Source organism: Erinaceus europaeus, chromosome 14 (genome assembly GCF_950295315.1).
Source record: "Erinaceus europaeus chromosome 14, mEriEur2.1, whole genome shotgun sequence".
Taxonomy (NCBI): Eukaryota; Metazoa; Chordata; class Mammalia; order Eulipotyphla; family Erinaceidae; genus Erinaceus; species Erinaceus europaeus.
In genome coordinates this window covers 24061813-24089779 of record NC_080175.1, presented here as the reverse complement: position 1 = coordinate 24089779, position 27967 = coordinate 24061813, and the positions used below count along the sequence as shown (strand labels likewise).

The 27967-nt window shown below is 40.1% G+C and overlaps 1 protein-coding gene across 1 annotated transcript in view; it reads left to right on the top strand.

The window, feature by feature from the left end:
• Positions 1–27967, top strand: part of CFAP58 (cilia and flagella associated protein 58) — a 139355-nt gene that overhangs the window by 66076 nt on the left and 45312 nt on the right. The window contains exons 12-15 of the mRNA XM_060170954.1: positions 2000–2140; positions 3106–3329; positions 7646–7757; positions 10141–10245. Of these exons, the coding sequence (XP_060026937.1) occupies positions 2000–2140; positions 3106–3329; positions 7646–7757; positions 10141–10245 (582 nt within the window). The remainder of the gene's footprint in view (positions 1–1999; positions 2141–3105; positions 3330–7645; positions 7758–10140; positions 10246–27967) is intronic.

Genomic DNA, 27967 nt, shown 5'->3' with positions numbered 1-27967 from the left:
CCACCATTCTCATAGAGTACAAGATGCAGCTTGGATTTGTTTTATTGAAAGTTCATTTGTTTCAATTATTTATGACCCACATGTGAGAGAAACTATATGATAATCATCTTTCACTTCCTTACCTATTTCACCTAGCATAATCACATCCAGGCACAATTCTGTCTTTTAAAATGACAGAGCAGTGTTCCATTGAGTGTTTATCCCACAACTTTTTTTTTTAATTTATTTATAAAATGGAAACACTAACAAGACCATAGAATAAGAGGGCTACAATTCCACACAGTTTTCCCCACCACAGCTCCATATCCCATCCCCTCCCCTGATAGCTTTCCTGTTCTTTAACCCTCTGGGAGCATGGACTCAAGGTCATTATGGGGTGCAGAAGGTGGATGGTCTGGCTTCTCTTAATTGCTTCCCTGCTGAACATGGGTGTTGACAGGTTGATCCATACTCCCAGCCTGTCTCTTTCTTTCCCTAGAGGGGTAGAGCTCTGGGGAAATGGGGCTCTAGTACACATTGGTGGGGTCGTTTGCCCTGGGAAGTCCAGTTGGTGTCATGATAGCATCTGGGAACCTGGTGGCTGAAAAAGAGTTAAGATATAAAGCAAAAAAAATTGCTGACTACTTATGAACCTGAAGGCTGGAATAGTGCAGATGGAGATTTGGGGTCTCTGTTTTGGAAAAAGCTAGTAGGTCTATTTTAGATATATTCCAAAGGGCCCAAGACCTGACTAGTTTTTACCTGTACCTGACATCTTATATACAGGTGACATAAGCTATTGTCTGGGGGGATGGTGTCATAGTTGGAAAAAGAACTAGAAAGCTGGATCAGGGAAGAGAGTAGTTCCCAAATATGGGGAAAGTATAAAAATATTGTTGACTGTAAACCCCATCGATTTGGATTTGATCTGTGGCCCATAGTCAGCACAGGAGCCTATGTAACCTCTACATCCCTGTATGTCTGAGCTCACATTCTGTGGTCATGACTAGGAACAGTCTAGGCTGTGCCAACCACAACTTTTTTTTTATCCAGTCATCTCTGTCAATGGACATTTAGGTTCCTTCCATATTTTGACTCCTGTGGGTAGTGCTGTTATGAATACAGGGGTGCAAATATCCTACCACAGTATTTTGTTCTCATTTCCTCTGGATATATGCCTACAGGATCATAAGTTGTGAATGTATCTTTGATACACATTGATGAAAAGATTTTCCCTTCTGAAACTTACCAATCTGTAGCACTTTAACTCTATCACTCTTACCAATTCCCTGTGATCTTCAAAGTCTCCAGGTCTGAGTTTGCTCAGGGAGTCTCCCTGGCAAGCCTGCAAGTACATCAACCCACTATCTGTGTGATAATATAGATACTGGAAAATGTTTGCTTGGGTTTGTTAAGGTTTCCATCCTACTTACATATAATATTTCTTCATCTTGATTAGAAATGTCTTAGGAGTAGACATCATATACTTTTTACACCGTGCACTCTTTGTTGTTCCATCAGGATGCTGTGTAAGATAAATGGTCTTCATTTTTCATCTAATGTTTGTTTACAATGGGCTTTATCTCTACAGTTTATGGTGGTGTTAGGACCATTACATGAGCCAACACAATGTACTTCCCCATGTCCTCCTCTGCAATTTTTTCTCAGTGAATTCACCTATTTCACTGATAAGAGAAATGCTGCTGAATAACAATGAAGCCCCTGCTACACAGATAGAAAAATGATGGAAATCCCTCAGGGCACAACTCATAGAATAAATGCGATCATTGTAATGTACACTGCTCTTTATGTGCACATGCACACATGTTCATGTACTTGTTTTGCTTGTGAGAGTGACTAGAGTCTGTTAGACCAAATCTGAGGAAGTTATAGGAAGTACAGACATGGATGCAGACCTCGCAGCCTTGCTGTGTGTATATGTCTGTCTGCCTGTATGTGTGTGTGTGTGTGTGTGTGTGTGTATGACAAAGTGAACTTTGTATCTTTCACTCTTTGTCAGGCAGAACTGCAGAAGCTGAGGCAACAAGCCCTGGAGACTAAACACTTCATTGAAAAGCAGGAAGCTGAGGAGAGAAAACTCCTGCGAATTATTGCTGAGGCTGATGGAGAGAGGCTGAGACAGAAGAAGGAGTTAGACCAGGTAGGAACATCTCCTGGACAGACCTGCACATGTCTTCAGAAGCACAAATGTTTGATTCAAGTCTTTAGGCCCTTCCATTCAGTCTATTGGAAAACCAGTAGCAGAGGCCCAACTTTTGTTGCTTAATTATGAAATATTCATTCATTTATTCATCTGTTTATTCAGCACTTCTTCAGGCATGTACAGTGACAACAAGAAGACATGGTCCCTGTCCTGGAGAAACCCACATCCTAGTATAGTATAATTTATTGCGTATAACTACAGCCAGTGATAATAAGTGCTTTCAGAGATCTAGCAGGTTGAAAAGCAGGAGAGAAGTTGTCAGTGTAAGACAGTAAGGAGTAGTGAGACTTGGCAAGATCTAATGCATTATAAAGTCATTCAGACTTAAACATTTATAGAAAATGAGTCAGGGGAAAATAAGCAAATAATACTCAAGGGCCAAGGGTTATTGAATGATAACGAGAAGAATTAATTATTATAATGTTTCAATTTCCAATGAGATTACAATCTAGTGGGAGGAGTCTGGTGTTGGCTATCTAACAGACAGCCACCTCATTCCTGCACATATTCAATAAATATTCATTGGTCTGAAAGTGAAGGGTAGTGAATGGTCTCATTCATAGGTGGAACTTAAGAAACAAAGAAAGAGAGGGAAATCACAGGGTAAAATTTAGACCGTGTTCTGTTGCAGCAGAGCCAAGGACTTAAAGGGGGGAAAACAGGAGACGGTTGAGGGTGTTTGGAATTCAGTACATGATGATGGAGGAAGATTTAAATTGATGGTGGGAGTGGTGTGCAGTCACCTGTCTTGGGGAGATATGAAATTGTATGCGCCATGACATCTGTCCTGTATATTATTTTCCCAACAAAGTGATTTGCAATAGCAACAACTTCATTGACTGAATGAATGAAAAAAGTGAGACTTCATTCACTGGTGACTTTACCCTTGCCTACCTTTCTAGGTCATCAGTGAGAGGGATATCCTGGGGTCTCAGCTTGTTCGGCGCAACGATGAACTAGCTTTGCTCTATGAGAAGATTAAGATCCAGCAATCAGTGCTGAACAAAGGCGAGAGCCAATACAACCAGAGGGTGGAGGACATGAGAATCCTCAAACTTGAGATCAAGAAGCTTCGACGAGAAAAGGGGATTCTTGCCAGGAGTGTGGCCAACGTGGATGAGCTCAGGTAAGAGGAGACGTGTCAGGGCTCCTCAGCAAACTTGTGTTCTTATTCTTGGCCACTGAATGTTCTCATGAAATTGCACAAAGCCATCTTTCTGTGTTGAAATTAGTAGCAAATAGTGAGAGACTCCCCATAGTTGAAAATATATATTGTACCTTCTTCTTCCAGCGTTTGCCCGTCTCCCGTAGCCAGTCAACAGCGTCAGGTTGAGCCTGATGTAAAGTTTCGAGACCTCCTTTGAATCTGGAGAGGTGGCAGTCGTTGACTATGTGGGTCATAGTCTGTCTGTAGCCGCAGGGGCAGTTCGGGTCGTCTCTGGCTCCCCAGTGATGGAACATAGCGGCGCACCGGCGATGGCCTGTTCGATAGCGATTGAGGAGGGCCCAATCATAACGTGCTAGGTCAAAGCCGGGTTGACGCTTGCAGGGGTCTGTGATGAGGTGTTTGTTCTTTACCTCAGCTGACTGCCAACTCTGTTTCCAAGAGTCTGGAACAGAGAAGTTCAGTGTAGGTGTAGGGGAACAGATTGGATGATGAGACGTCAAGCGTTGGACAGGGTGGGCGAAGATATCCGCGTATATTGGCAGGTCCGGTCGAGCGTAGACGTGGGAAATGAACTTATTTGTACCAATTCTATGTTACAGAAAATGAACTTACTTCCACTAGGGGACTATCAAGTGAGTACAAATATATATATATATACACCCTCAAATATAGATTTTTAAGGTTTTTTTTAATTGAGAGATCAGTGCACCATTCTCTTATCCACGACATTCCATTTGTTTTTGTCCTTGTTTACTTGTGGTGTTGGGATCAGGAATTGAACCTAGGACTTTACACATGGAAGGCATATGTTCTGTTGCTGAGCCACCTCTCCAGCCTCATTACAAAATTTTGTTCTAAGGGGATAGGTGGTGGTGCACCTGGTTGATTGTACATGTTGCAATGCACAAGGACTGGGGGTTCAAGGCCTCGGCCCCACCCATAGGGGGAAAGCATTATGAGGGGTGAAGCAGTGCTGCAGGTGTTTCTCTGTCTCCTTCCCTCTCTGTCTCCTCCCTTCGTATCAGTTTCTGGCTGTCTCTATCCAAGAAATAAATAACGATAAAAAAATCAAATATTTTTTGTTCTGGATTAAGAAAAGACATCCCTCCATGAGCTCTTTAAAATTTCTTTACTAAGGCAGTATGCAGAGATAGAGCATCAGTATTTAATCCTTGTAACATTTGCACATCATTTTCTTGGGATTATATACAGAAGGGAAGAGGGGGGTAATTTAAATTTTTCACTATTCAAAAATGTTTCTTTAAAAGGTGGCCACATTTGACTTATCTTCTGTAGCTTTCATTTTAGCTTGGTGCTCTTTCTTCTTTCTTTAAATCTCACATTATACAAGATCTATTTTCCCTTTGGGAAAACATTATCACGCAGGCAATTGCAAGAAACCAAATATGAGGTTTGTTATTTTTTTTCCAGGAGCTATCAGTATTCCCTCTCCCTCCCAGGGCTGGCGATGAACAATATTCTTGACCATCTTGGGCCAAGGCCAGTTTAGGTCTGCTTCTATCAATTGAGTTTAGAAGACACTTTTGCTATTCATAATGACTGTATTCAGAAACAGTAAGGATAGCTGCCACTGTCACAAAGGGATCACAAACCTTTTTTTTTTAAAAAAGTTGCTTTTATCTTAGATGATGAAAATAATACAAATTCATTGTAGAAAATGTGGAAAATGCAGAAAAATATAAATCAAGTGTTAGTAAATTACCCATCAAGTCTGCTACCCTGGAAATTTTATAAATGAATTTGATTTTGAATGATATTCAAGACCATCCCTAAACTTGTCAGCCCTGCTTTTATTTATTTTATAATATTTTTAATGGAAAAGCTATACACAGAGAAAGACACACACACACACACACACACACACACACAGAGAGAGAGAGAGACCAAGACCAGAGCACTGCTCAGTTCTGGCTACTGATGATGCTAGAGGGTTGAACCCTGAAACTTTAGAGCTTCAAGAATGAAAACTGTTTTTTTGCATAAACATTATGATGTCTTCCCAGCCTGCCTGCCAAGTTTTTTGTTTGTTTGTTTGCAAATAGAAGTGGAGAAAAAGAGAGAGACCATATCATTGTAACTGCCTTCAATGAGGTGGGTCTGTGCTTGAATCTAGTCTGTGCACATGACAAAGAATATTTTTAATCACATGGATAAAGTATCACATCTTATGATCTTTAGTAATATTGCTGGCTTCTTGATGATAGATTTTTCTTTTTATTTCATGGGGAGACTACTTCATATATATATATGTTGGAGGCAAGCAGGCCTACATGCCAATCTCAGTTTCACTGTCTGCAAGCAGTGTGACCTTGGGCTAATCACTCAACTTCTCTGAGATTTTAACTTGTAGTTAAAATTAATCTTGGAAATATGTATAATGTGTCAGGCACAGTGTCTAGTACAAAGTAACCCCCCCCCAACTTTAGCTCTTGCTTCTGCCCCCTCCTCTTCGAATGACATCTTAGGAGACCAAAGTGTTAAAAATATGCTTTTAATTCTAAGCAGCTTGTTCTGAGCTCCCTGTTGAGTGAATATCATGCAGTTAATTCTAGTGGTTTGTCTTGCTAATGAGGGGAAGTTGTGTTATTGGTTTAAATGAAGCAATTAAGTAAAAGAGATGGCTTAGTGTTAGTAATCTCCACTCCCACAGCATCCCAGAGCAGATAGTACTATCCTTACTGCCCAGTACAGTGTCAGTGCGAGTGCTTCCCTCTTCTCTGTCTCACACCAGGGCTGCTCGAGAGAGTAGAAGCCCCACTCAGGGCCTGTGGCTGCTGTTGCTTGCTACCACAGGGTAGGTTTAGGAAGATGAGCCAGAGCCAGCAGAATGGTTCACTAGCTTTGCCATGTGTGCAGGCCAGGTTTGAGCCTGCCCCACCACATTGGAAGGAGCTTCGGTGCTTTGGTATATATATATATAATTTATTTATTTATTAATTATTTATTTATTTTTATTTTGCCTCCAGGGTCATTGCTGGGGCTCAGTGCCTGCACCATGAATCCACTGCTTCTGGAGGCCACTTTTTCCCCTTTGTTGGCCTTGTTGTTGTTGCTATTATTATTGTTGTCGTTGTTGCTGGATAGGACAGAGAGAAGTTGAAGGAGGAATGGAAGACAGAGAGGGGGAGAGAAGATCAGACACCTGCAGACCTGCTCCACTGCTTGTAAGGCGACCCCCCTGCAGGTGGGGAGCCGGGGGCTTGAACTGGGATCCTTAGGTCCTTACACTTTGTGCCATGTGCCCTTAACCTGCTGTGCTTAACCATCCGGCCCCAGTGCTTTGTATCTTTCCCTGTCTTTCTATCTGAAAAAGTAGGCCTGGAGTGGTGAAGCCCTGATGACAACAAACAACAATGAACTATGATTCAGCATTTTTTCAGGACTCATTTAGCCTCCCATGCGATTGTGGAGCATGAGATATAAAACATCACTTTCAACTTGGCATTTCTCAATCTCCACTCAACACTAAAATTGCCAGCTGACCTTTTAAACCCATGAAACCCAAGCTGTACCCCAGACCCATTAAAAGAGAGTCCCTCTGTGTGTGTATGCTTCCATCTAACCAGTGGGGATTAAACCAATACTCTGCAGGCAGGGCGGGACACAGGTAAAACAGCGATTATGTAAATAGACCACATCATAAGTAATACAAGCGAACCTAATGTGATGATCAAAACAGAAGGTCTTATAAGCAGAATTTAGAAGCATACCAACACCTCTGTATACTGGGTCCAGACAAGGGTTTCAGAGTTCTCCATGTGACTCCAGTGTGAGCACAGGTAGACATGGTGTCCTAATTGACTTATAGACAGTCAGGGGATCCCCTGAACTGAAGTTATCTTATAGTCAGGTGCCATCCCTACATTATACATACCTGGTGTAACGTAGACTGCACGCTTGCTGCTTTTGGAAAGTCCTTTAGAAACATTGAAAAGCATGTTGAAACCCTGCTGATTCACTCCTTTCCTTGTCTTTCCATATACTTAGACATTTCTTGGGTATTCAGAGTCATAATTCTGAAATCCTGGCATTGTCTGTTTTGCTTGTATTTTCTTTGAATGCTGAAGCTAGAATTTGAGTTCTATAAGTTGATTTCACCTGCCGTTATCCAGATTAAGAGTCTGGTCTCATTGTTTTCAAGAGTCTCCTTAATTCCAGCTTTTTGTTTTTCTAACATAAGATGTAGTTTGTTTGAAACCATATAAAGATATAGGTGGAGCATTTCTTTGCAAAAAAAAGTTTATTTTATCCAGGCAGGAGCTTTTTCACATGCAAAGAGAATTCTTGAAGGAGAGGACACGTTGCAGAGCCCTGGAGGAGGAGCTGGAGAACCCCATGAACGTGCACAGATGGAGGAAGCTGGAGGTAACATCTGGCAGAGCCCTCCTCCTATTCCCAATTTCTTCTTCCCCACAAAGCTTCCTGCCTAAAGCACAATAAGAAGCATGGTTCTATCTAATGCTGTGCAAAGTGTCACCTACAATATAAGATTGGATCCAATGTAAATCGCATTTTTCAGAACCAGATGGCATAGGCATACTTGAGTTTTGTTTAAGAAGTCTCAGTCATTTTTTTCCTTATGGTCTAAGGAAGACACAATGAAAGTTGTCTTCCTTAGACCATAAGTGAAAGTGTCTATAGACACTTACTTTTCTAGCTTAAGTAGCTTTAGGTCAGCCCATTATACTTCACCTGCCTGTTAAGTCTTGGATGCTTAATTTCCTTCAGTTACTTTACCATTTTTCAACTGGTCTCTGTAGCCTTTTATTGACTGCAGGGACATGGTAATTATGAGAAAGCTCTTTTTTTTTTTTTTTTGAGGGATTATCATTGGATTAGCCAAATCTTTTTCTTAGTATCTGGGGGACACAAAGTCCCACTGGAGGGTGATAGGCAATACAACTCATATTTTATTTTGTGACTTTCTGGTAGACATTACCACCAGCCCTACAGATACCAGTTAAACATAAGCTCTGGCTATTCAAGAAGAAGATGGCCATTTTCTATGCATATCAATATGAATGCCAGAGGGGTTATGACTAATAACAACTAGGGTGTTAGGAGAAATAAGTATTTGATATAAGAAAGAACAAGGCATGGGGGGGGTAAATCACAAAGTAGGTTTTTGTTTCTCAATTTGATTTTTTTCTTTTAATGAAAGCATTAAGGATAATGCTCTGTAAACTGTTATATAAACACTAGGCCTAATTTTAACAACATTCAGAATTGCCAAGTGAATTTGTGCCAAATCTCATTTCGATATATGGATCTCAGATCTTAGTTGGCTCTGCTTAGTATTTCTTTCTTCCTTTATTTTTAATTTTCTATTAGTGATTTAATAATGATTAACAAGATTGTAAGATAACAGTTCTCACCACCAGAGTTCTGTGTCCCATCCCTGCTTGGTATTTCTTAAGCAAAGTCACAGCCTTTGAACTATCTCCCACTCCCTTTTCTGACCCTTGTTTATTTCTCTGCAGAGACCTAACACACTGCAGTTTACTAAGCAATGATACAAAGGCATGTGGGGAAGTGAAGCTGAAGATTTAAAAATCCATCTATTGTCAAATTAGTGTATGCCATGTGTTTTCAAGTAGATCTTTAAAGTTTCCAATTCCATGTCAATTTCCATTAAAAAAATTAGAAAATAGAGACTCTGGGAGGCAGTTGAAAATCTTTAGCTGATAGATTAATTTAAAATGTCAGTACAGTTGAAAGTGAAGCAGTGGTTCAAAGTCTAGAGGACAAATCATCAATTTATAACTGCAGATCTTGTTTGAATTGTACACAGATAGCTACTGAAGGAGCATCAAAGCTTTACGTGTTGATAGCTCCGTCTGAGAGCTAAATGCCACGGTTGTGTTCAGCTGACAATTGTTAGCAGAAGCCCACATCTCAGAAACCTTCTTCATCATAAGCTGTAACTAATGCTCTGGTGGACACTTACCAAAAGAGAATCCCAAGGTTGAATGAACTGGGGGACTCTTGTTTTCTTCTTGGAGAAACAAAGGAAATGGCAGGGAAAGCCTCAGAGCATAGTAATTAAGACTCACGGACTCTAGAATTAGGCAGTTCTGATCCTTACCAGTGTAGGTAACTGAATCCTCTCAGCTTCAGTTGCCTTATCTGAAAAAGGAAAAGATTTAAACCACATTGCGGGGTTCTCATGTCATGCTAAATTTTGATGATTTATCAAAAGCATGATGCATGGTGTTTGGATGGTGACAAAGAATCAGGGACAGTGCAGATAGCTATTTCTATTATGACTCCCACTGGTGGAATAAACACATTGGTGTTCCATTAATTGGCTACCTAGCACCAATAGATAAGACATTCATGAAATCCCAATCTGGTTTGGTCACCAACACCATTGTCACACATTTTTTTTTGTAAAAAAAATTATTAATTATTTAATAACTATTAACAATATTGTAAGATAACAGGGTGCAATTCCATACAGTTTCCATCATAAGAGTTCCATGCCCCATCTCCTCCATTGAAAGCTTCCTTGTTTTTTGGGCTTCTGTTTCTACATTGGGTTTGCAGGTTTGTAATAGATTTAAAAAAATTTTTTAAAAGAATCATAGCATAGGCTTTAAAAAAAATGCACCAAAATAGAAACAAATGTTATTTGTGACATAGCGCCTACCCTAAAACAGTAAGGATATAAAATTGGCACTATAGTGGGAACACTGGTACTTTGAAACTGGTGTTCACTTAGCTGCTTTATTTTGTTCTTCCCAAACAGGCCAGTGACCCCAGTACCTTTGAGCTGATACAGAAAATCCACACCTTGCAGAAGCGGCTCATCAGCAAGACTGAAGAAGTGGTTGAAAAAGAGCTGCTGCTTCAGGTAGCATTTTCCTTCTTTTTGTACTCACTGAGCAAGCAGATTTGCCCAGCATCACCAACCCTAGAACAGTTTTTCAGAATAATTTGGCAGCCCTGCAGACCTCATTTTTAACTGTAGATGGCAACAGTGACCTACACACCAAGAACAAACACCCTGATTAATTGGTCTCTTATGCTGCCAGCACTGGTATTTCAAGAATTGTGAAAAATTAAGTTCAAGGCTAGTCTTGCTTCACTGGATACCTCGAGCTTCCCTCTCCTTTTCTCTATAGTTTTATTAGGCAGATTCCTTTAAATACTTTTCTTCATATCTTACATAATATGAAATGCTGTGATTTTGATATTTCAAATAAGCTTTCACATAGAGCACAAATGATCTATCTTCTTGAAGAATTTTGAGAGTGAAATGGAAGAAGGAAAGATTTCTCCTAGAGGATTTTATCTGGGAAGCTATTTGGGGGAAATTAGGAATTTGTCCATCCTGCTAGGCCTATGTATGTATATGTTTGCAAGGACTAGTGTTGGTATGCATGAGACCCCTTCTGTTTCATTTGGTTTAAATCCCCCCTGCTTAACACTATTCTATTTACATAACCACTGCATTCTATTTACATAACCACTCTTAACAAGCACCACCCTCCCTCCAGGGCATTGGTGGTTCAGTGATAGGATTCTTGCCTGCTCTGCCCCCTGCTTGTCACACTCTGATTTTCACCAGTCACTTTTCTCTCCACCCTCTCTATGTCACATTGTTTCCACCCTACTTGGCAAGTATATATAAAGACAGCATTGTGAGTTTTACGGTACCTTTAGTTTAGCTTAGCTTGGTATAGACTGTGCTGCGTCCTGCATGAATAAAGAGATACTGCGTACAACCCAGCCATGAGTCCCGCGTCGTCTGGTACCCGCCCATGAAGCCAGCCCAGCGCAAACAACATAACCCGGCGAAAACAACAGACTAGTTGTCATCATCATTATTATCACTGCCACCTCAGATACTGTGATCATGGCTTTATGTACCTTGTTTCATTTCTTCTTCATAGTTCAGGAGTGAGGGCTATCACCCCCAATCAATGGATAAACAGTTTGGGCCCTAGGAGTTTAGTGTGGATAAGGCAGAAAATGTGTCTTCTCATTCATGAGATCCTGAGTTCCATCCTTGACATCTGGTAGGAGCACCATGAATATCACCAAGGGAACTCAGTACAGGGTAGGGTGGTGCTTTGGTATATCTCTTATTCTCTTCTCATTCTCTCTAAAAATATAGATAGAGAAGAAATTGATTCAGGGAGGCATCTCAGTGGTCCTGTTCTTGTATGGGACACTACTCCTTATATTTTTTGGCACTGTATTAATTAACCAGGAATGTAAACTCTGGTCCAAGATGGCCTAAGTTGGAATCCTGCTTCTGTCCATTTGTAGCTATTCAAGCTTTACTTTCCTGTACCTGAGGTTCTTAGCTTGCATTATGAGGCAATAATAGAACTTGTGAAAAAAAGATGTTGTTAGTACTGACAGAGATTAGCACTGTGCTTGACACATAGTGTCTAATAAATATTAGCAGTTGTTTTTATCCTTAATATTTCAAATGCTGAAGCCTGTAATCTTAACTGCCAGTTTCCATTAGCAAGAGGATTTCTGTATATGAGCAAGGGCCACTTGTCCATTTTTTACATCTAGCCTTAAAAAGGACATTTTACTGAAGTTGAGTACACAGAAAATAGCTTTCCAGGGTGGCACTATACCAAGTGATCAATAAGGATTTTCTTATTACCTTATAGATAAACATGATGATTGAGAGGGTGGATTTTGCAACCAGAAAGTTCTGATTTTGAGTCAGTTCTAAGACCTTGTAGTTGTACCAACTGGAGAGATTTATATAAATTCTCTAAACCTTAGTTTTTCCCATCTGTAAAATGAGGCTTTTAACTCCAGTTTTTGGGAAGGAAGACAACTCATGTGGTAGGGTTTATGTTTTTGCCATGTGTTCAGTCCCCAGCACTATGTAAAAGTAATAACACCAGGGAAGATGCAGTGCTGTGGTGTCTATCTAAATGAAAAAGTAGCTTGGGAGCAGTGAAATCATGCATGTGTGAAACCCTTACACACAAATACTTTAACTGTGTTCCACTCAGTAGTTCTTCCCAGCAGAGTTACAACTCAGAAGTACTGCTGTAAGGAAAGATAATTTGTGCTTGGGCACCAATGGCAGCTACAACCTACTTACCTAAGGCCACACAGCTGGCAGGTGGCGCAGTAGGGACTCTGGGTAGGCAGGCAGTTCCAGATCAACACACTTTCCGTTACTCTGTGACTTTGCTTCTTCTGCCATTATATCATAATCATTTTTGTTTAAGTGTCCTCAGCCATCCTTACAAAAAAAATTCCACATGTCACCCACTTTCAGTCAAGCTAGGAAACTACAGCTTCAAAGGGAGCCCAAAGGCAGCCTGAAGATGCTCCTAAGAGCTTTCTCAGGATCTGAAGGAAGGGTGTTTACTGGATGCCATCAACTCCTATAGACATACTTGTTTAGGGAAAGTCACTTCCTGGCTCTTAGTGAAAAATAAGTAATATTTCAGACATCCTGTCACATTCATTTTTTATATGTTTATATATTGCCTGATCATCTATGGCTCATGGGTGGGAGAACTGAACCTGGAACTTTGGAGACTCAAGCATGAGAGTCTCTTTGAATAACCATGATGCTATCTCCCCTGCTCTCACATTTATTTTTAAAGAATCATTTTGTTTTGTTTTGTCAGCTCTCTCTATAAAGTAGTTTCTGTCTCACAGATTTTTTTTTATAATTTATTTATTTATCCATGAGAAAGATAGGAGGAGAGAAAGAACCAGACATCACTCTGGTACATACACTGTCGGGGATTGAACTCAGCACCTCATGGTTGAGAATCCAATGCTTTACCTACTGCGCCACCTCCCTGACCACCAGATTTTTCTAACATTATTTCTTTCCTTTGGATTTCTCTTCACTTTCTTTCTCTCTTCCTTCCTCTATTTCTTTCTTTCTTCCTTTCTTTCTTTCTTTCTTTCTTTCTTTCTTTCTTTCTTTCTTTCTTTCTTTCTTTTTATGAGAGGGATGAATTCTCTCTCTCTCCAGAACTGAAGACCTTGGACAAGCATGATTTTACTACTCTGAATCATTTTTTCATTCAGATAGAGAGACACACATACAAAGAAACCACAGCACTGGAGCTTTCTCTGGTATACCACCTTCCAAATAGTGCTGGGACTTGAACCTGTGCTTTGGGCATGGCAAAACAAGCACAGCACCTGGTGAGCTATCTCTTTACCACTAATATTTTTCTTATTCCATTAATAACCAGTCTAGTTTTCTAATAGAAATATTTACAGGCATAAAATGTCTTTAGTTCCTTCTCACTGGTTTTCCTATGTGATATTTCCATTTATATCTAACTGTAAATATTTTCTTTTTTATACACAGTGCTGGGGCCTCATGAATGTGCAATACCATCACTCCAGGGCAAATTTTTAAAAAATTCTTTTAATTTTAGACAGAAAGACAGACAGACAGACAGACAGACAGACAGACAGACAGACAGGCAAAATAGAGACTGGAGAGACAGCAGAACACCACTTCTCCATCATGGAGCTTCTCCCAGTGCCATGTATGGTGTTAGAGGCTGGCTCATGGTAAAATACATAAGGTATTTTTATTTAACCATGAGTTGTCCCGCACCTAAGAATAAGTCTTAAAAACCCACTGTTTCTTGTATGATAATTAAAAGTGCAACTTTAAATTTTCAAGCATGGATGTATTTAAAATATTTTTTAGCTATTGGCTTCTCTCTCTCTTGTTCTTTATTATATCAGTTCTTTGGAATTTGTTGAAACTTGCTTTGTGGTTAGTTTTTATAGCTTATTCCTTTGTGCTTGGAAAGGATATGTATTATCTAAACATTCAGTATTCAGCTGTCTGCTATGATCTTTATGAGTTCAATCTTGTAAACTGTGTTCTTTGCATCTGTAATTTTCCTCACTAAAGACTTTTGGAGATTTGGCTATTTGTCCTTGGAGTTCTGTCATCCCTCCCACCCCTTGTATATCTTAGATTATGACCTTATAGTAAGTGAGAGAGTTTGACTTGGGGAATTTTTCTTTTAATATTTTATAAGAACCCTCCTTAATGTTCATAATGCTTTCACTTACAGATCTGTGTGATGTAGCTTTACCAGGTTTTTTTTGGGGGGGTGTTGTGGAATTTTTCTTTAGTTTTACATTTATTTTTTATGACAGCCAGCATACCACTCAGTTAGTGTTTTTTCATGGCTCTCTTATGGTGCCAGATGAAACCCAGGCATCACGCTCCTCTCTCCCCTCCCCTGCATGCTAGGCATGTGGTCCACCATTTCCTAATTCCCAACTCCTATGCTTTAGAGCTTTTGATCTCTCTTGACTTCATATGAGTCTCTCTGGTCAATGAAAACCCAATCTGCTATCTTTATGTCTTAACTATGCTTAGTGTATCTTTATTTATTGATAATTTTAATTTTATTTTCACTTCCTTATTTTTGTCTTATTTACCCTGATGTTTTAGTGTGGCAAATTAGGGTTATGTTTTGCCATGTTTCTCTTTTATTTAAATAAAATTTTTTTGAGGTAACCTTGGTTTACAAGGCTAAATATTTCAGAAGTATGGTTTCCCACCACTTCAAAATGTGTTAACACCACACTCTTACCAAAGCATCAATATCCCATCACCAAAGTCCATTGGATTCTCTCTCTCTTTTATTTTTCCTCACTAGGGCTCAGTGCATGCACTACGAATCCACTGCTCCTGGTGGCCATTTTTCCATTTTTTTTTATTGGATAGGACAAAGATAAATTGAGAGAGGAGTGGGAAATAGAAAGGGAGAAAGAGAGACACCTGCACACCTGTTTTATTGCTTGTTAAGCATCTCAGAATTAGAGATCCTTTCATGGGACCTTGCACTCCGTACTATGTGCACTAAACCCAATATACCACTGTCCAGCCCCCATTGGATTCTCTCTTATCATTGCAATCCTATCTCCACCCACAACCCCCCTTGCTAATCTCAGATCTTCAGTTTAAGACCAAAGTTAAATATTTCTTTAGATAATATTTCTCTTTTTAAAATCTCCTTTTGATACCTACCCCTGATAAAAATGCTGACTATCTTGAAATTGTTTCATAACTCTTTTATTTCTTATTTTTGTTACATTATTATTTTCCACAAGTGTTATCACTGAGGCTTGGTGTCTGCATAACCACTCCACCACTCCTGGTGTCCAATTTTTCCTTTTCCATTTTCTGATAGAGATGGAGAGAAAGAGGGAGAGGGAGAGGGAAAAAGAGAAAAAGAAAAAGGAGGAGGAAGAGGAGGAGGAGGAGGAGAGACACCTGTAGTACTACTCTGCCACTTGTGAAACTTCTCTCCCCACTCACAGGTGGAGGTCGCAGACTTGAACCTAGTTCCTTGCACATAGTAATGTGTGCTCTCTATTGGGTGTGCCACTGCCCAGTCCCTGCCTCCCCAACTCTTTTATATAGTCTTCATTTGTTTTAGTTCTTTTTCTGATCTGCAGGTTTTTTTTTTTTTTGTTTTTTATATATTGGTGGCTTTCTTTACCTGATTTTCCTGTTCATCCCTTTGAACTTTGACTTCCATTTAGTGGTGGGGTCCTTTACTCATTTTTAATTTCATTTATTGGATACTTTCTCTTACTGATTTTTGCTGTCACTTTGTGATACTTCTCTTAATTATGCAGTTTTCTTTCATTGAACTTTTCATTTTCAGTGAGCATCCTTATGGCCATAGCTTTAGAATCTCCTTTTGGAGGTGCATTCTATCTGTTAGATTTGGGGTTTTCTGCAAGCTGATGTTTTGGTATATCAGTGCAGGTAATCTCCTCTCTATTCTCATTATCTTCAATTCTCTGTGAGGACCAGTCCCCCTGGTCTGTATTGTTTTGCCAACCAGAAACTTGAGATTACTGGCATATCAGATACTGGTGAGAGAACAAACTGTCAGACTGTGCATAATAAATGGAGTGCTTCTCAATGATTCTATCCCCAGAGTCCACTGAGATGGAAACTGGGTTTCAGTATGACTGCTCTGAGGCTGTCTCTATCCTCCAAAAAGCAAAGCAACACAACACAACACACACACACACACACACACACACACACACACACACACACACACACACACACACACACACACACACTTGCCTCTATGAGAAGTTCACAGTATCTATTGTCTCTGTTATCTTTTCTATATGTAAAACTATGGGCATGAAATCACAGTGGGGCTGGGATGAATGACATGGTGTGGATAGGGGAGGCCATAGCAGTGAACTATGGCTGGGCAGAGGTGGGTGGTATGGAGTCATGGATGAGAGGAGAGCAGAATGATGAAAGGCTGAGGAGGGGCTCTTCAGATCTCCTAGATACAAGCACCTCTATATCATTCCTGCCTTCATATTGAGTTCTTATGCTCTGCTGTGATACCTATAAACTCCAAATCTACCTTTTATGCCAGGTTATTCATATACATTGTAACTGTGGAGATAAAGGCAGATGAAACCTGCTAGTATGCTATCTTGGTTCTGTCTTCTACCTGATTTTTTTAATGATTTAAAATTGATTTACAAAATTACACGATACTAAGGACATAATTAGAACTGTTCCCATCACCATCATCATCAGAGTTCTGTGTCTCCATCTCCTCCACTGGAAAATACAGTAGTTCTCCCAAAGTCAGAGATATGAGTTGATTATTATTTCTATAACTATCTATATTTATATATATTTGCCCTTTTTCCCTATGGTCCTGCTTTCCCTTCTTTTATAAGTTATACCTCCACCTATTGCTACTTCTGAATGTTCTTCTTTTTTCCTCTCTGTATCTATTTTTGTATCTGAAAAGTTGACCCAGAGCAGTGAAATCCTGGTGATGACAAAAATCTATAAAAAACAAAATAAAGTTTAAAAAAGTACCCTGCTTTCTTTTATGCTAGGGCCTCTCTTTCCCTTTTAAAATATTTATTTATTTGTTTGTTTATTTATCTTTATGACCATATCTTTAGACTCTCCTTTTGGAGGTGCATTCTATCTGTTGGATTTGGGGTTTTCTTCAAGCTGATGTTTCGGTATATCAGTGCAGGTAATCTCCTCTCTATTCTCATTATCTTCAATTCTCTGTGAGGACCAGGCCCCCTGGTCTGTATGGTTTTGCCAACCAGAAACACTATTTCTATTGTTAATTTTTTTTTTTGCCACATTATTGCTCAATTCTGGCTTGTGGTGATTATGCTGGGGATTGAACCTGAGGCGTTCTGTGCCTTAGGCATGAAATCCTTTTGCATAACTACTGTGCTATCTCTTTAGCCCCTGAAGCTTCTCTTTGTCTTTGGCAGCACTATGCATTTGATACGAATTTAACTTTACTGTTGTCTAGGATTCTTTGTATTTCATAATCTGAGCATTCCCATGCCTCATCTTTATTCTTTCATTCCTTATTGATGAGATGTATGATTATCTCATACTTTCTTCCTTATATACTGACCTCTTTGACATTTTTCTTCTCTTTATCTTGTGTGCTATACTTTCTTAACATTACCTTCTTTCTCATTAAATCACTTAAGATGTGCTCATCTGCTACTAGACAATCCACTGAGATTTTATTTTTAATGCTTTTCTTTTCTAGAGATTCTTTTTCTTGTATGATAGTTTTTGTTGGTAGTATCTTGATCTTTTTTTTCTTTCTATTTTTGTTCTTCCCTTTTTGTCTTTAAAATATTTAACTAATTTAATGTATTCCAATCTTTATGTCATTGTTCTATTATTTGAGGATTTCAAAGTTCTATACTTTTATTTACTGTCTATTATTCATGATGGATTTTTTTTTCTTTTGTGCTGTGATTTTGGATTGTGAACTCATTTTCATAAAGACTTTATTTAAGGGACTTGGGAATGATTTAGACTAAGGCTATGTCTTTTCATTGGATTCTGCCATATCAAATATCACTTGCTTATGGTAACTTCATTGTTCCATTCTCACTTTGGGACTTCTTGGACCAGTAGAACTCCAAACTTTTTAGATGGAAGATTCATAAATATATATTATCAAAGTAGTCAGTTATTTCCTTCTAGAGCCCAGGAGAGGCAGTTGGGCTTACCAAGGCTGTCATTCTTTTTTGACTCCAGTTTGATGAGCATAACTACCACTACCCACTTCACACAACCCAACATCTCATTTTTTATTTTTTTACAGCAATTAAAATCCAAACCCCTTGTTCAGTGAGCCCAAGCCCTTGTTCCAGTCACCCTCCAAGGGCCAGATGCAATCTCTAGCTCGTCACTGTTCCAGTATGCAGTCTAATCTTGTATGAGAGGATCAACTACTTGTAAACACCATTTTATTTTCAAAGCATGTGTTGTTTTATTCAGTAGGTCAGATGCTTTTCAGATGTTTGTTTTCAGGTTTCAGGTTTAATATTCCATATTTCCACAAACAGAAATTTTCCATTTACTGTAATTTTTCACCCATAAGATGGGTGCAATTATAGTACCTGTCCAGAGATTTGGGTGTGTTAAGTACACATAAAGATTTATCAGAGTGTTTGCTTATCATTAACATCATGATGATTACTGTTATTATTAATCAAGTTTTTTCCAGGTCTCCAAACTCACTCTCCTATATCAAATCTCTCATTCAGTCTTTCTGTTGATCATTGGGATATCCTGTGTCTGCTTTGAGCTTCTTCTGGGATCTTGTATGTAGATCCCATACAACAAGCCTTGCTAGCTTGGTAAAGTCCCAGGTGCTCCATGAAATCTGACATTTTCTCATTTATCACAGAAATCTTCTGCACTCACAACAGAATATGGTGCACTTAGGAACAATGTTTTTGGTTGATTCTTCTGAGTATCAGAACAAATTTTATATGCTTCCACATTTAAGCTGTGATGCAGTGATGAAGAGATTCTCATTTCCCAGCAGCAGATAGAATGGGAATCTGCTTCCCCCTCACTAGACTCTGAGCATACTCATCTTATAATTTGCTTCTCTTAGTGCAATGTCCACTAGAGTACAAGGTACATAAAAAATGCTCAGTAAAGATTGATAGGATCTCTGCTTGGACAAACTGTTACTTTGATTAAATGCTTTTCCCTAAAGGCCTTGTACTTCTAGGTTAGGTCTCTTGGTACACACTCTCATACCTTCACACTTGTAACTAACAACATAATTGCAATTATGAGTTTAATAACTTTCTCACCAGACAATAAGCTTACAATGGCAGTGTGTGTGTCTTTCTTGGTCATCATTAGTTCTAGTTCCTCACCCACAGGCAAATACTGGTTTAGTAATAGGTTAGTTGTTAGAGGAATACGGTCCTCCAGCAAGTGGATATAGTGCCATGGTCATTAAAGTTCTGGTTTTGAGGCCCAAAAGGTCATGAGAATGATTCTTCTTGTTGCCTTTGCATTTTGCTTGTTATCTGCTAAATTTGCAGGAGACTGGAGTTTACTATGGGCTTATAGATCTATAAATTGATGTAAACTGTCAGTGTCCTTTTGACATGCTAGGGCAGGCTGATTCATAGTGTCACATGGACACTCAAAGTTCTCCTCTTGCTCAGAGCTAATATGAAAATGGTTCTTGAGCTTTATTTTACCACTCTAGTGGTAATGAAGAAGTCAATATTCTTGGCAGAACTGGAATCTAAGAAGTAATTGGGGAAAATGTCTTTTCTTTTAGCCATCAGGCTTCTCTCTGCTTTAAGGATTCCAGTATATGGAAGCCTATTTGGGATGTGCTCTTGGTGGCCTGGCTTTTCTCTTTCTGCTTATTTATCCCATTCCTTTTGAATCCCTTAGTATTAATGACTAAATGATTAAAGTATTTGTAGGTTTACATAGGCGTAAATGCCATGGGTAACTGCTACCCACTACCCAGGATTCGTTGCATCATCATCATTACCAACATTATCATCATCATTAAGATGGGATCTCAAATAATGATAATAAGACATGGTAGCATGAGAGTGGGAAGCTCTTGCCAGAAGCACTTAGAAACATAAGGCATATTTGTAGCAGCTGGGACTTGTCTTTTCCAAATTCTTAAATACAGGGCAACAAACTCAAATACATTCCCTTCAGAGCCATGCAGATAACAAGGCAGAGCAAAAGAAACTTTGCATGTCAGGCTTGTGAATGTCACTACTAAGGCATTAGAGTCAAAGGAAGTGAGGTGGGATATGTGTATGTGTGTATTTAAGAATTCCACAGAAGGTACTACAGGTCTCATCTCTGGAAATCAGCTCTCTTCACTCTGTCTAATTGTGTGATCATGTCATTGAATATTTTTGAAGAATAGCTAGAAATGTACATATTTTATGTTCACCAAATTTTAAGTATTGTCACCTTTAAAAACATAGCATGGGGTGAGTGGTTGAGTAAGTTGTGATATATATACACAGAATGGAATACTACTCAGCTATTAAAAATAGTGAATTCACCTATCTTGGATGGAACTTGAAAGAATCATGTTAAGTGAGATAATCCAGAAAGAGAATAATGCATATGGGATGATCCTACTCATAGACAGAAGTTGAAAAATAAGAACAGAAGGGAGAACACAGAGCAGAACTTGGACTGGAGTTGGTGTATTGCACCAAAGTAAAAGACTCTGGGGCGGGGAAAGTGTTCAGGTCCTGGAACGTGATGGTGGAGAAGGGCGCAGGTGGTGGGTTAGAGTGTAATGCAGAAAACTGAGAAATGTTACACATGTATCAACTACTGTATTTTACTGTTGCCTGCAAGTCATTAATCCTCCAATAAGAAAAAAAAATTGCATGAGTCTTCCCAAAACATGTCTGCTACTACTCCTGGTTCCTTGCTTCAAAGCCTGGGGGTAAGAGACATAAAGGAATAGCAGCAGCACAATTGGCTTTGCTCATTTCAACTTCTTTGATCTAGCTTGCTAGGATTCCTTGATGAAAGTACAAAGCAGACAAATCAAAAGATAAAGAGGAGACAGGGAGGACGGAGTAGGGGGAGGCTGCAAGTGGTACACAGTGTTGGACACTTGGAGGTGGCAGAGACTGAGTCCTTTAGCAGGTGAGCAGAGAGACTGGGGAGCCCTGGCTGAGCTGTGAGGGCAGTTGCAGTGGGTAGCCTTAATGCAAGATGAACCTTCTTAAGATGTATTTTCCCCTGCTGATAATGACTCTGCCTTACTTTCATTTTTGCAAGCTTTTGTACAGTAAAAAAGATTTCCCTGAATTGTGCCTCCTCACCCTCTGATGCATAGGCAGCACTTGTACTGCCAGGATCCATGCGGCTGAAAGTTACCTAGTGTGGCACATGTGCCAGGGTACCAGGGGCTCCAGGGTGAACAAGATGGGCTTGATCCAAAGATATATGGATGTTGGAATATTGTACAATGACCCCTAGGTCCCACTAGTTGGAAGGAAGTTTTCCCTGGGGACATTGAGCTGCTTCTGAAAACAGATTGAGGACAAGTCTATGTTTCTGCCCCAACCTCTGAGGAAGCCCTGGCCCAAGACTGGAAAGTTGACTCCTTGTGTACTAAAGGTGGAAATTACCAAAGTGCTCCAGGAACTGCTGGCCATCCCAGTATGCCAGGCATCCCCGCTGTGGCTGCACATTTACAATGGACTGAGAGGATGATGCTTAGGGCACTCGAGGTGTTGCTTCAGGAATCTGTCCTGGGCATTCTTGATAGTTTTTTGAGCTAAGAGGTCTGGGGACCAGAGGTATCACTCAGATTACACATAGCGAGCTGATCTGGGAATCTCTGCTTCTTTCTTGGTGTCTGAGTCCTGCCCTTTCAAGGTGAATGTTCTCTCTAATTTAATTTTATGACTGACTGGGTGCAAGTCTGGCTTGCTTAACTGTAAAATGGCTTGAATGATGGGAGGGTTTGAATGATCTGCACAAGTTATTAGCTGTTCAGGGGGAACAAACCTCAGGTGGCACATTTTAATGAAAGTCTTTGTTAAAGATCTTTATTTTTCTTGATTTTTAGATTATCTTGTATTTCCTAAGTGTTTACACTCTTTAACCGTCACTGTAAATGTTTTGTATATGTATTACTTTGTCTAATCATCATCATAACGCTTTTTGAGGTGAGAGTGTCACCATTCCTTTATATGTGCAGGAAATATGAAAGCCTGAAACACTGAGAGACATGTCCCCAAGGCCATGTAACTATACCCAGAGGGGCTATGAGTCCATCTTGTCAGTTTGGCTCCAAAGACTTTTCTCCATGGGACACTGCAGTCATTGATTCATTGTGTGCAGAATGCCTTGGTCATTAATGGGGAAAAAATCACATTTCCTATCTGACCTAGAGCTTACTGATTTCAAAGAAGATCTTGGGATCAATGGTGATGACATTACCTGAGAGTTTTTTAAAGTGCTGAGTCTTAGAGTTTGGGAGCATATTAAGCTTTAGGGCATAAGACTTGCATGCCTGAGGCTCTAGGTTTAATCCCCTGAATGATCTTATGTTAGAGCTGAGCAATTCTTTATTATCTCTTTCTCTTCGTCTTTTCTCTTTATGTCTTTTATCTCTCACACACACATACATGCACACAAATGAATATGAATACAATCATCTTATACAAAGAAAGAAATGCTGAATCTTGGGACCTACCAAGACCTAGTGAATCAAAACCCACTTTGGAAGCCAGACCTTCCACCTTCTGCATCCTACAATGACCTTGGTTCCATGATCCCACAGGGATAAAGAATAGGAAAGTATCAGGGGAGGGGATGGGATACAGAGATCTGGTGGTGGGAATTGTATGGATTTGTACCCCTCTCATCCTATGGTTTTGTTAATGTTTCCTTTTTAAAAAAAAAACAAAAAACCACTTTGAACAAGATACCTGAGGACTCAGGGAATCTAGCCAGAGAAGCACCATGGCTCTACAAGATAGTCACTCTTTTCTTTGCTCTAAAGTAAGGCCCACAGAGCTAGAAGGTGAGGGAATAAGGACAGAACCCCACAACTGGTTGCCTATTTTTTCCTGTGTTTTGGTTTTCCTTTTTAAAGCCCGAAGCAACTAGCCATCTTATCAGCATCCTTTTGTGGTGTGAAGATTAAGGGTAAGAATTGTATAAAGCACTTATCAGAACACCAGTGGTCATGAGAATTAGCCAGTGCTAAAAACAGAATATCATTGTTTATGGTTTGGAGTATGCTAATGCCTAGCTCTTGAACTCCAGGGGACTGAGATATAAGAGGGAACTGACAAATGAATGTACCCAGGGTTTGAGGCTGCTTCAGGGCCTTATGATGTGACAGGCTACTGATGTTAGCACAAAAAGTCGAGTGTGTTTCTTTGTTGATAGAGACATGGAAAACTTTGATTGTGTTGTACGTTTGTCCTAATGGATTTGGCAGAAGATGCAGAGTTTTGAAGAGTGGAGGAAAATGGCAGTAACATTTGACATTTACTGCATGCTGAGTCCATGCCCAGCTGCCTTCTGTTCAGCAAAACATCTTGCTTTTGTTGCAACCACAGGAAAACCAGATGTGATGGATGCTGCTATTTTTACCATTTCACAGATGCAGAAACTGAGGTTGCAAAGCAAAACTTGCCTAAGAGTTTATAGCTAGGAAATGTCAGAGCTGTAGTTTTACTTTTCTTTTTTCCTTTCCCTCTTTCCTTCCTGCCTTTTACCTTTCTTCTTTCTTTCTTTCCTTCTTTCCTTCCTTCCTTCCTTCCTTCCTTCCTTCCTTCCTTCCTTCCTTCCTTCTTTCCTTCCTCCCTCCCTCCCTCCCTCCCTTCCCTCTTCCTAACAGAGTACTGCTCAGCTCTAGCTTATCATGGTGCCAGAGATTGAATGTGGGACCTTCAGGTTTCAGGCATGAAGGTCTGTTTCATATCTGCTGTGCCATTTCCATAGTCACCAGAGCTCCAATATTAAACTAGGATTTGGAAAACCGTGACCTACTATCTGTTCTTTTTAAAAAAAATATTTATTTATTTCCTTTTGTTGCTCTTGATTTTTTTATTGTTGTAGCTATTATTGTTGTTATTGATGTCATCATTATTGAATAGGACAGAGGGAAATGGAGAGAGGAGGGGAATACAGAGAGGGTGAGAGAAAGATAGACACCTGCAGACCTGCTTCACCGCTTGTGAAACGACTCCCCTGCAGGTGGGGAGCCAGGGCTTGAACCCTGCAGGTGGGGAGCCAGGGCTCAAACCGGGATCCTTATGCTGGTCCTTGACCTTTGTGCCACCTGCACTTAACCCAGTGCACTACTGCCCTACCACTATCTGTTTTTTACATGCCCTACACTGCAAATGACATTTGTCTACCTAAGTGGTTAGAAAAAAAAAAATCAAAGTAAGATTGTGTTGTGACAAAAGTTTCAGTGTCTAAAAATCAAGTTCTATTGGCTTACTGCCACACATGTCCACTCATGCATGGTTGATGGCTGCTTTTGTGCTGAGCACATACGACAGAGACTGTATGGCCCACAAAGTCTACAGAAGTTACTATTATAGTGACTCAACAGAACTCAATTCTTGATAGTACTCAGAAAAATATTGCCAATCTCTCTTATAAACCTTAGTCACTGGATTCAGAATAGAGTTGCTCTTCACTGTTTTGTGGAACCTCCCTAAGCATTTCACTTCTATGACCCTCCTGTCCAGTTCTAAACCTATTACTCATCTATTGAAAAACTCTGTAAGCTCTATGGAAAGTGAAGTTCTAATACTGTGCCCCAGTCACTGGTAGAATAGCCTCTGCTACACATAATTCTTGCCCACTCTATTAGTGGGTAACTAAGTGATCATCACCCCCAAAGATGAACTCAAACTGTTAGAAATGCTCCCTCCTCAACAAAATAGACCCAGGCAGGTATTAAGAGAGCCAACAAAATCTGCAGATGTTGATGAGAAATCCCCCTGTATCTGTAGTTCTCTTCTAAAACTCAGGGGAAGAAGAGTGTCCTGAATGCCTTTTGCCCAGCCTTGCTGTATTCACCAGAGAGTATTTGTGATGTTGAGAATGGTTGAGTGGGCTTCTTCCTCAGCAGGCTTCTTGCCACCTCTTCTTGGGATTTTCTGTGAGAATGATGTCTGCTTTCTCTACGCATGTCAGGGAGTGTGGGTGGAGCAGTTGGAGTTGGGTTGCTCAGAAAACAGATGCTCTTGACAGTGATGCACAACGATGTGCAGACATCTGTGAAGCTGGCCTGGGGCCTCCACACCTCTGTCTGCTTGTCTTGTCCACAGTGGCCTTAGAGTGAGTACTCTAGAGGGCTGGGCTTTAGGGTACCTTGCTTAAGATCTAATAGCTCCATAGCAACCATGAAGGCCCATGGGCACATCATCAAAGTTTTCTATACACATTGGATCTCAGAGGATCCCACATACTGAACTTAGGCCTGGGAGACTCTCTTGTGTTCTCAAATGTAATATTCATTGGCTCATAATGAAATGAGCTCAGTGACTGTGTAGCGTAAAGTCAATTTTACTTTTCAATTTTGGGCATTAGTCTTTGCTCCGTCTTTCCTTTACAGATATAAAATGCTATGTATTCTTGAAAGGGCATTCTCTTGTCTCTTGTACACTTCTTTTATTTACGAAGTGATTGATAAATGCTCCTAACAAGCACATGGATCCTGGGCCTGGGTTACTAGAGTTTGACCCTTGGCTCTGCCACAAGCTCTGCCACCTTGAATTAGGATACTTCACTCATCCATGGTAACTTGGTTTCCTCATTTGTTAAATGGGAATAATCATATGAAATCCTATTGAAAGACTGTTGAGGAGACTATATTCATATATGTTAAATCATTTAGTCTATCAGTCTTTTCCTCTTTCATATTAAAACTTAGCAGAAGTTGTCAAGTCATGAAACTTGGGGTGGGGGATTATTCAGTTCCAAGACATGTAAAATCAGAAAACTATCTTCTAGTCTTCACAACTACCTCATTTAACAGGCTGGGCTAACTGAAAGTCAAGGAGATTTATGGACTCAGAAAATATTTCTGCCCTAGCTGGCAGCCCTGGGGGTGGTGGGAGTGGGGGGAAGGAGATTTGCAGGATTATATAGGATCTCTCCTTTAAGGAATCAGGTTTTTAATTTGCGGATGTTTGGGGATTTCTTTAAAATGATGTTCAGCCTCATTTAAGGTAACAAAGTTTCTCAACTTGTGTCTCCTCACACTTGCCTACATACACTTAATGAGCCCCATTACATGTGCCTTCTTACATCTCTCACCAGTTCCCTGTAAATGTGCCAGGGCTAACTTCCCATAGATAAAGCCCTGAAAACAGTAGGAGTTTCCTATTGGCTTGACTAGGCAGGTTAAAAACCAGTTTATACTTTAAAAGCTTGTAGTTCTACCGACCCAATGGAGATACACAACTGACTGGTGGGCTAAGTCTTTGACTGGGCTAGGAAAGGTTTTGTTTATGTTATGGACTGACTCAAGTGGTTTTCAAAATGAGCTGTTTTAATCCACTATCTGCTCTTTAGCCCTGTTTCTATCCCAACATTGAGAGTTTGGTTTGAGGCATTTTTGAACCTTTAGGAAATTCAGAAATTAGCATGCCTGATTCCAAAGGTTTCATTAGCAAATAATTGATAGGTAGCAGTAGTTCAGTAGATACCAAGCCTCTTTCTTTCCTTAGAGGGAGTACTTTGTACACCCAACTTCTGCCCAACTTGCCACCAGTTTAACTAGCCCCTCCAAAAGATCTTTCCTTTGTCCTTTCCCAGTCCTTCCCCCCTAAGTGTATAGTAGGTTCCTGCTAATCTAATTAACTTCAGTGAGAGAGAGAGAGAGAGAGAGAGAGAGAGAGAGAGAGAGAGACACTAGCAGCACTGCTCCATAGAATCAGTTTTCTGCAGGATATAGCTGTTTTTATAAGAGAAACAGCTGTGATGTCATAAATGAGCATATTTCCTTCAGGACACGTATTTGTTCCCAGGCATTTGGAAATGTGCACAGGGACCTCAGATTGCTGAGGCACTAAATGTTCTCTATTCTGATTTTTTTCCTCCCAGAGTGGTTGCTGAGGTTTGGTGACTCAAGAATGAATTCACTGCTCCCAGTGGCCACGTTTTTTCTTTAATAAAGAGAAAGAAGGAGAGAGAGAGAGAGAGAGAGAGAGAGAGAGGGAGAGAGAGAGAGACTAGCAATACTGCTCCATAGCTTGTAAGCTTTCCCCCACAGATGGGGACTAGGAGATTGAACCCTGCTATTTGTTCATGGTAACACATGCACTCTACTGGGAACAACACAGTCCAGACCCTATACTGTTGCTCTTGCTTCCCCATCTGTGTATGGGAGCTCAGCCAGACTGAATAAGGGTCCAAAACAGTCATCATTTAGTCCAGCTCTTCTATATCTTCAACTGTCTGGGGAAGCCTCTTCAGGTCTGCTCTATCTGATGAAATAAGATTCAAGGGAGAAGGGTGGTGGTGCACCTGATTGAGTGCATATGTTATAGTGCAAGGACCTTGGTTCAAGCCCCTGGTCCCCACCTGCAGGGGGAAAGCTTCACAAGTGGTGAAGCAGGGCTGCAGGTGTCTCTCTGTCTCTTTCCCTCTCTATCACTCCATTCCCTCTCAGTTTCTGGCTGTCTCTATCCAAATAGCTAAATAAAGATAATTTTAAAAAAGAATAAAAAAAAAGAGATTCAAGGGACAGAACACA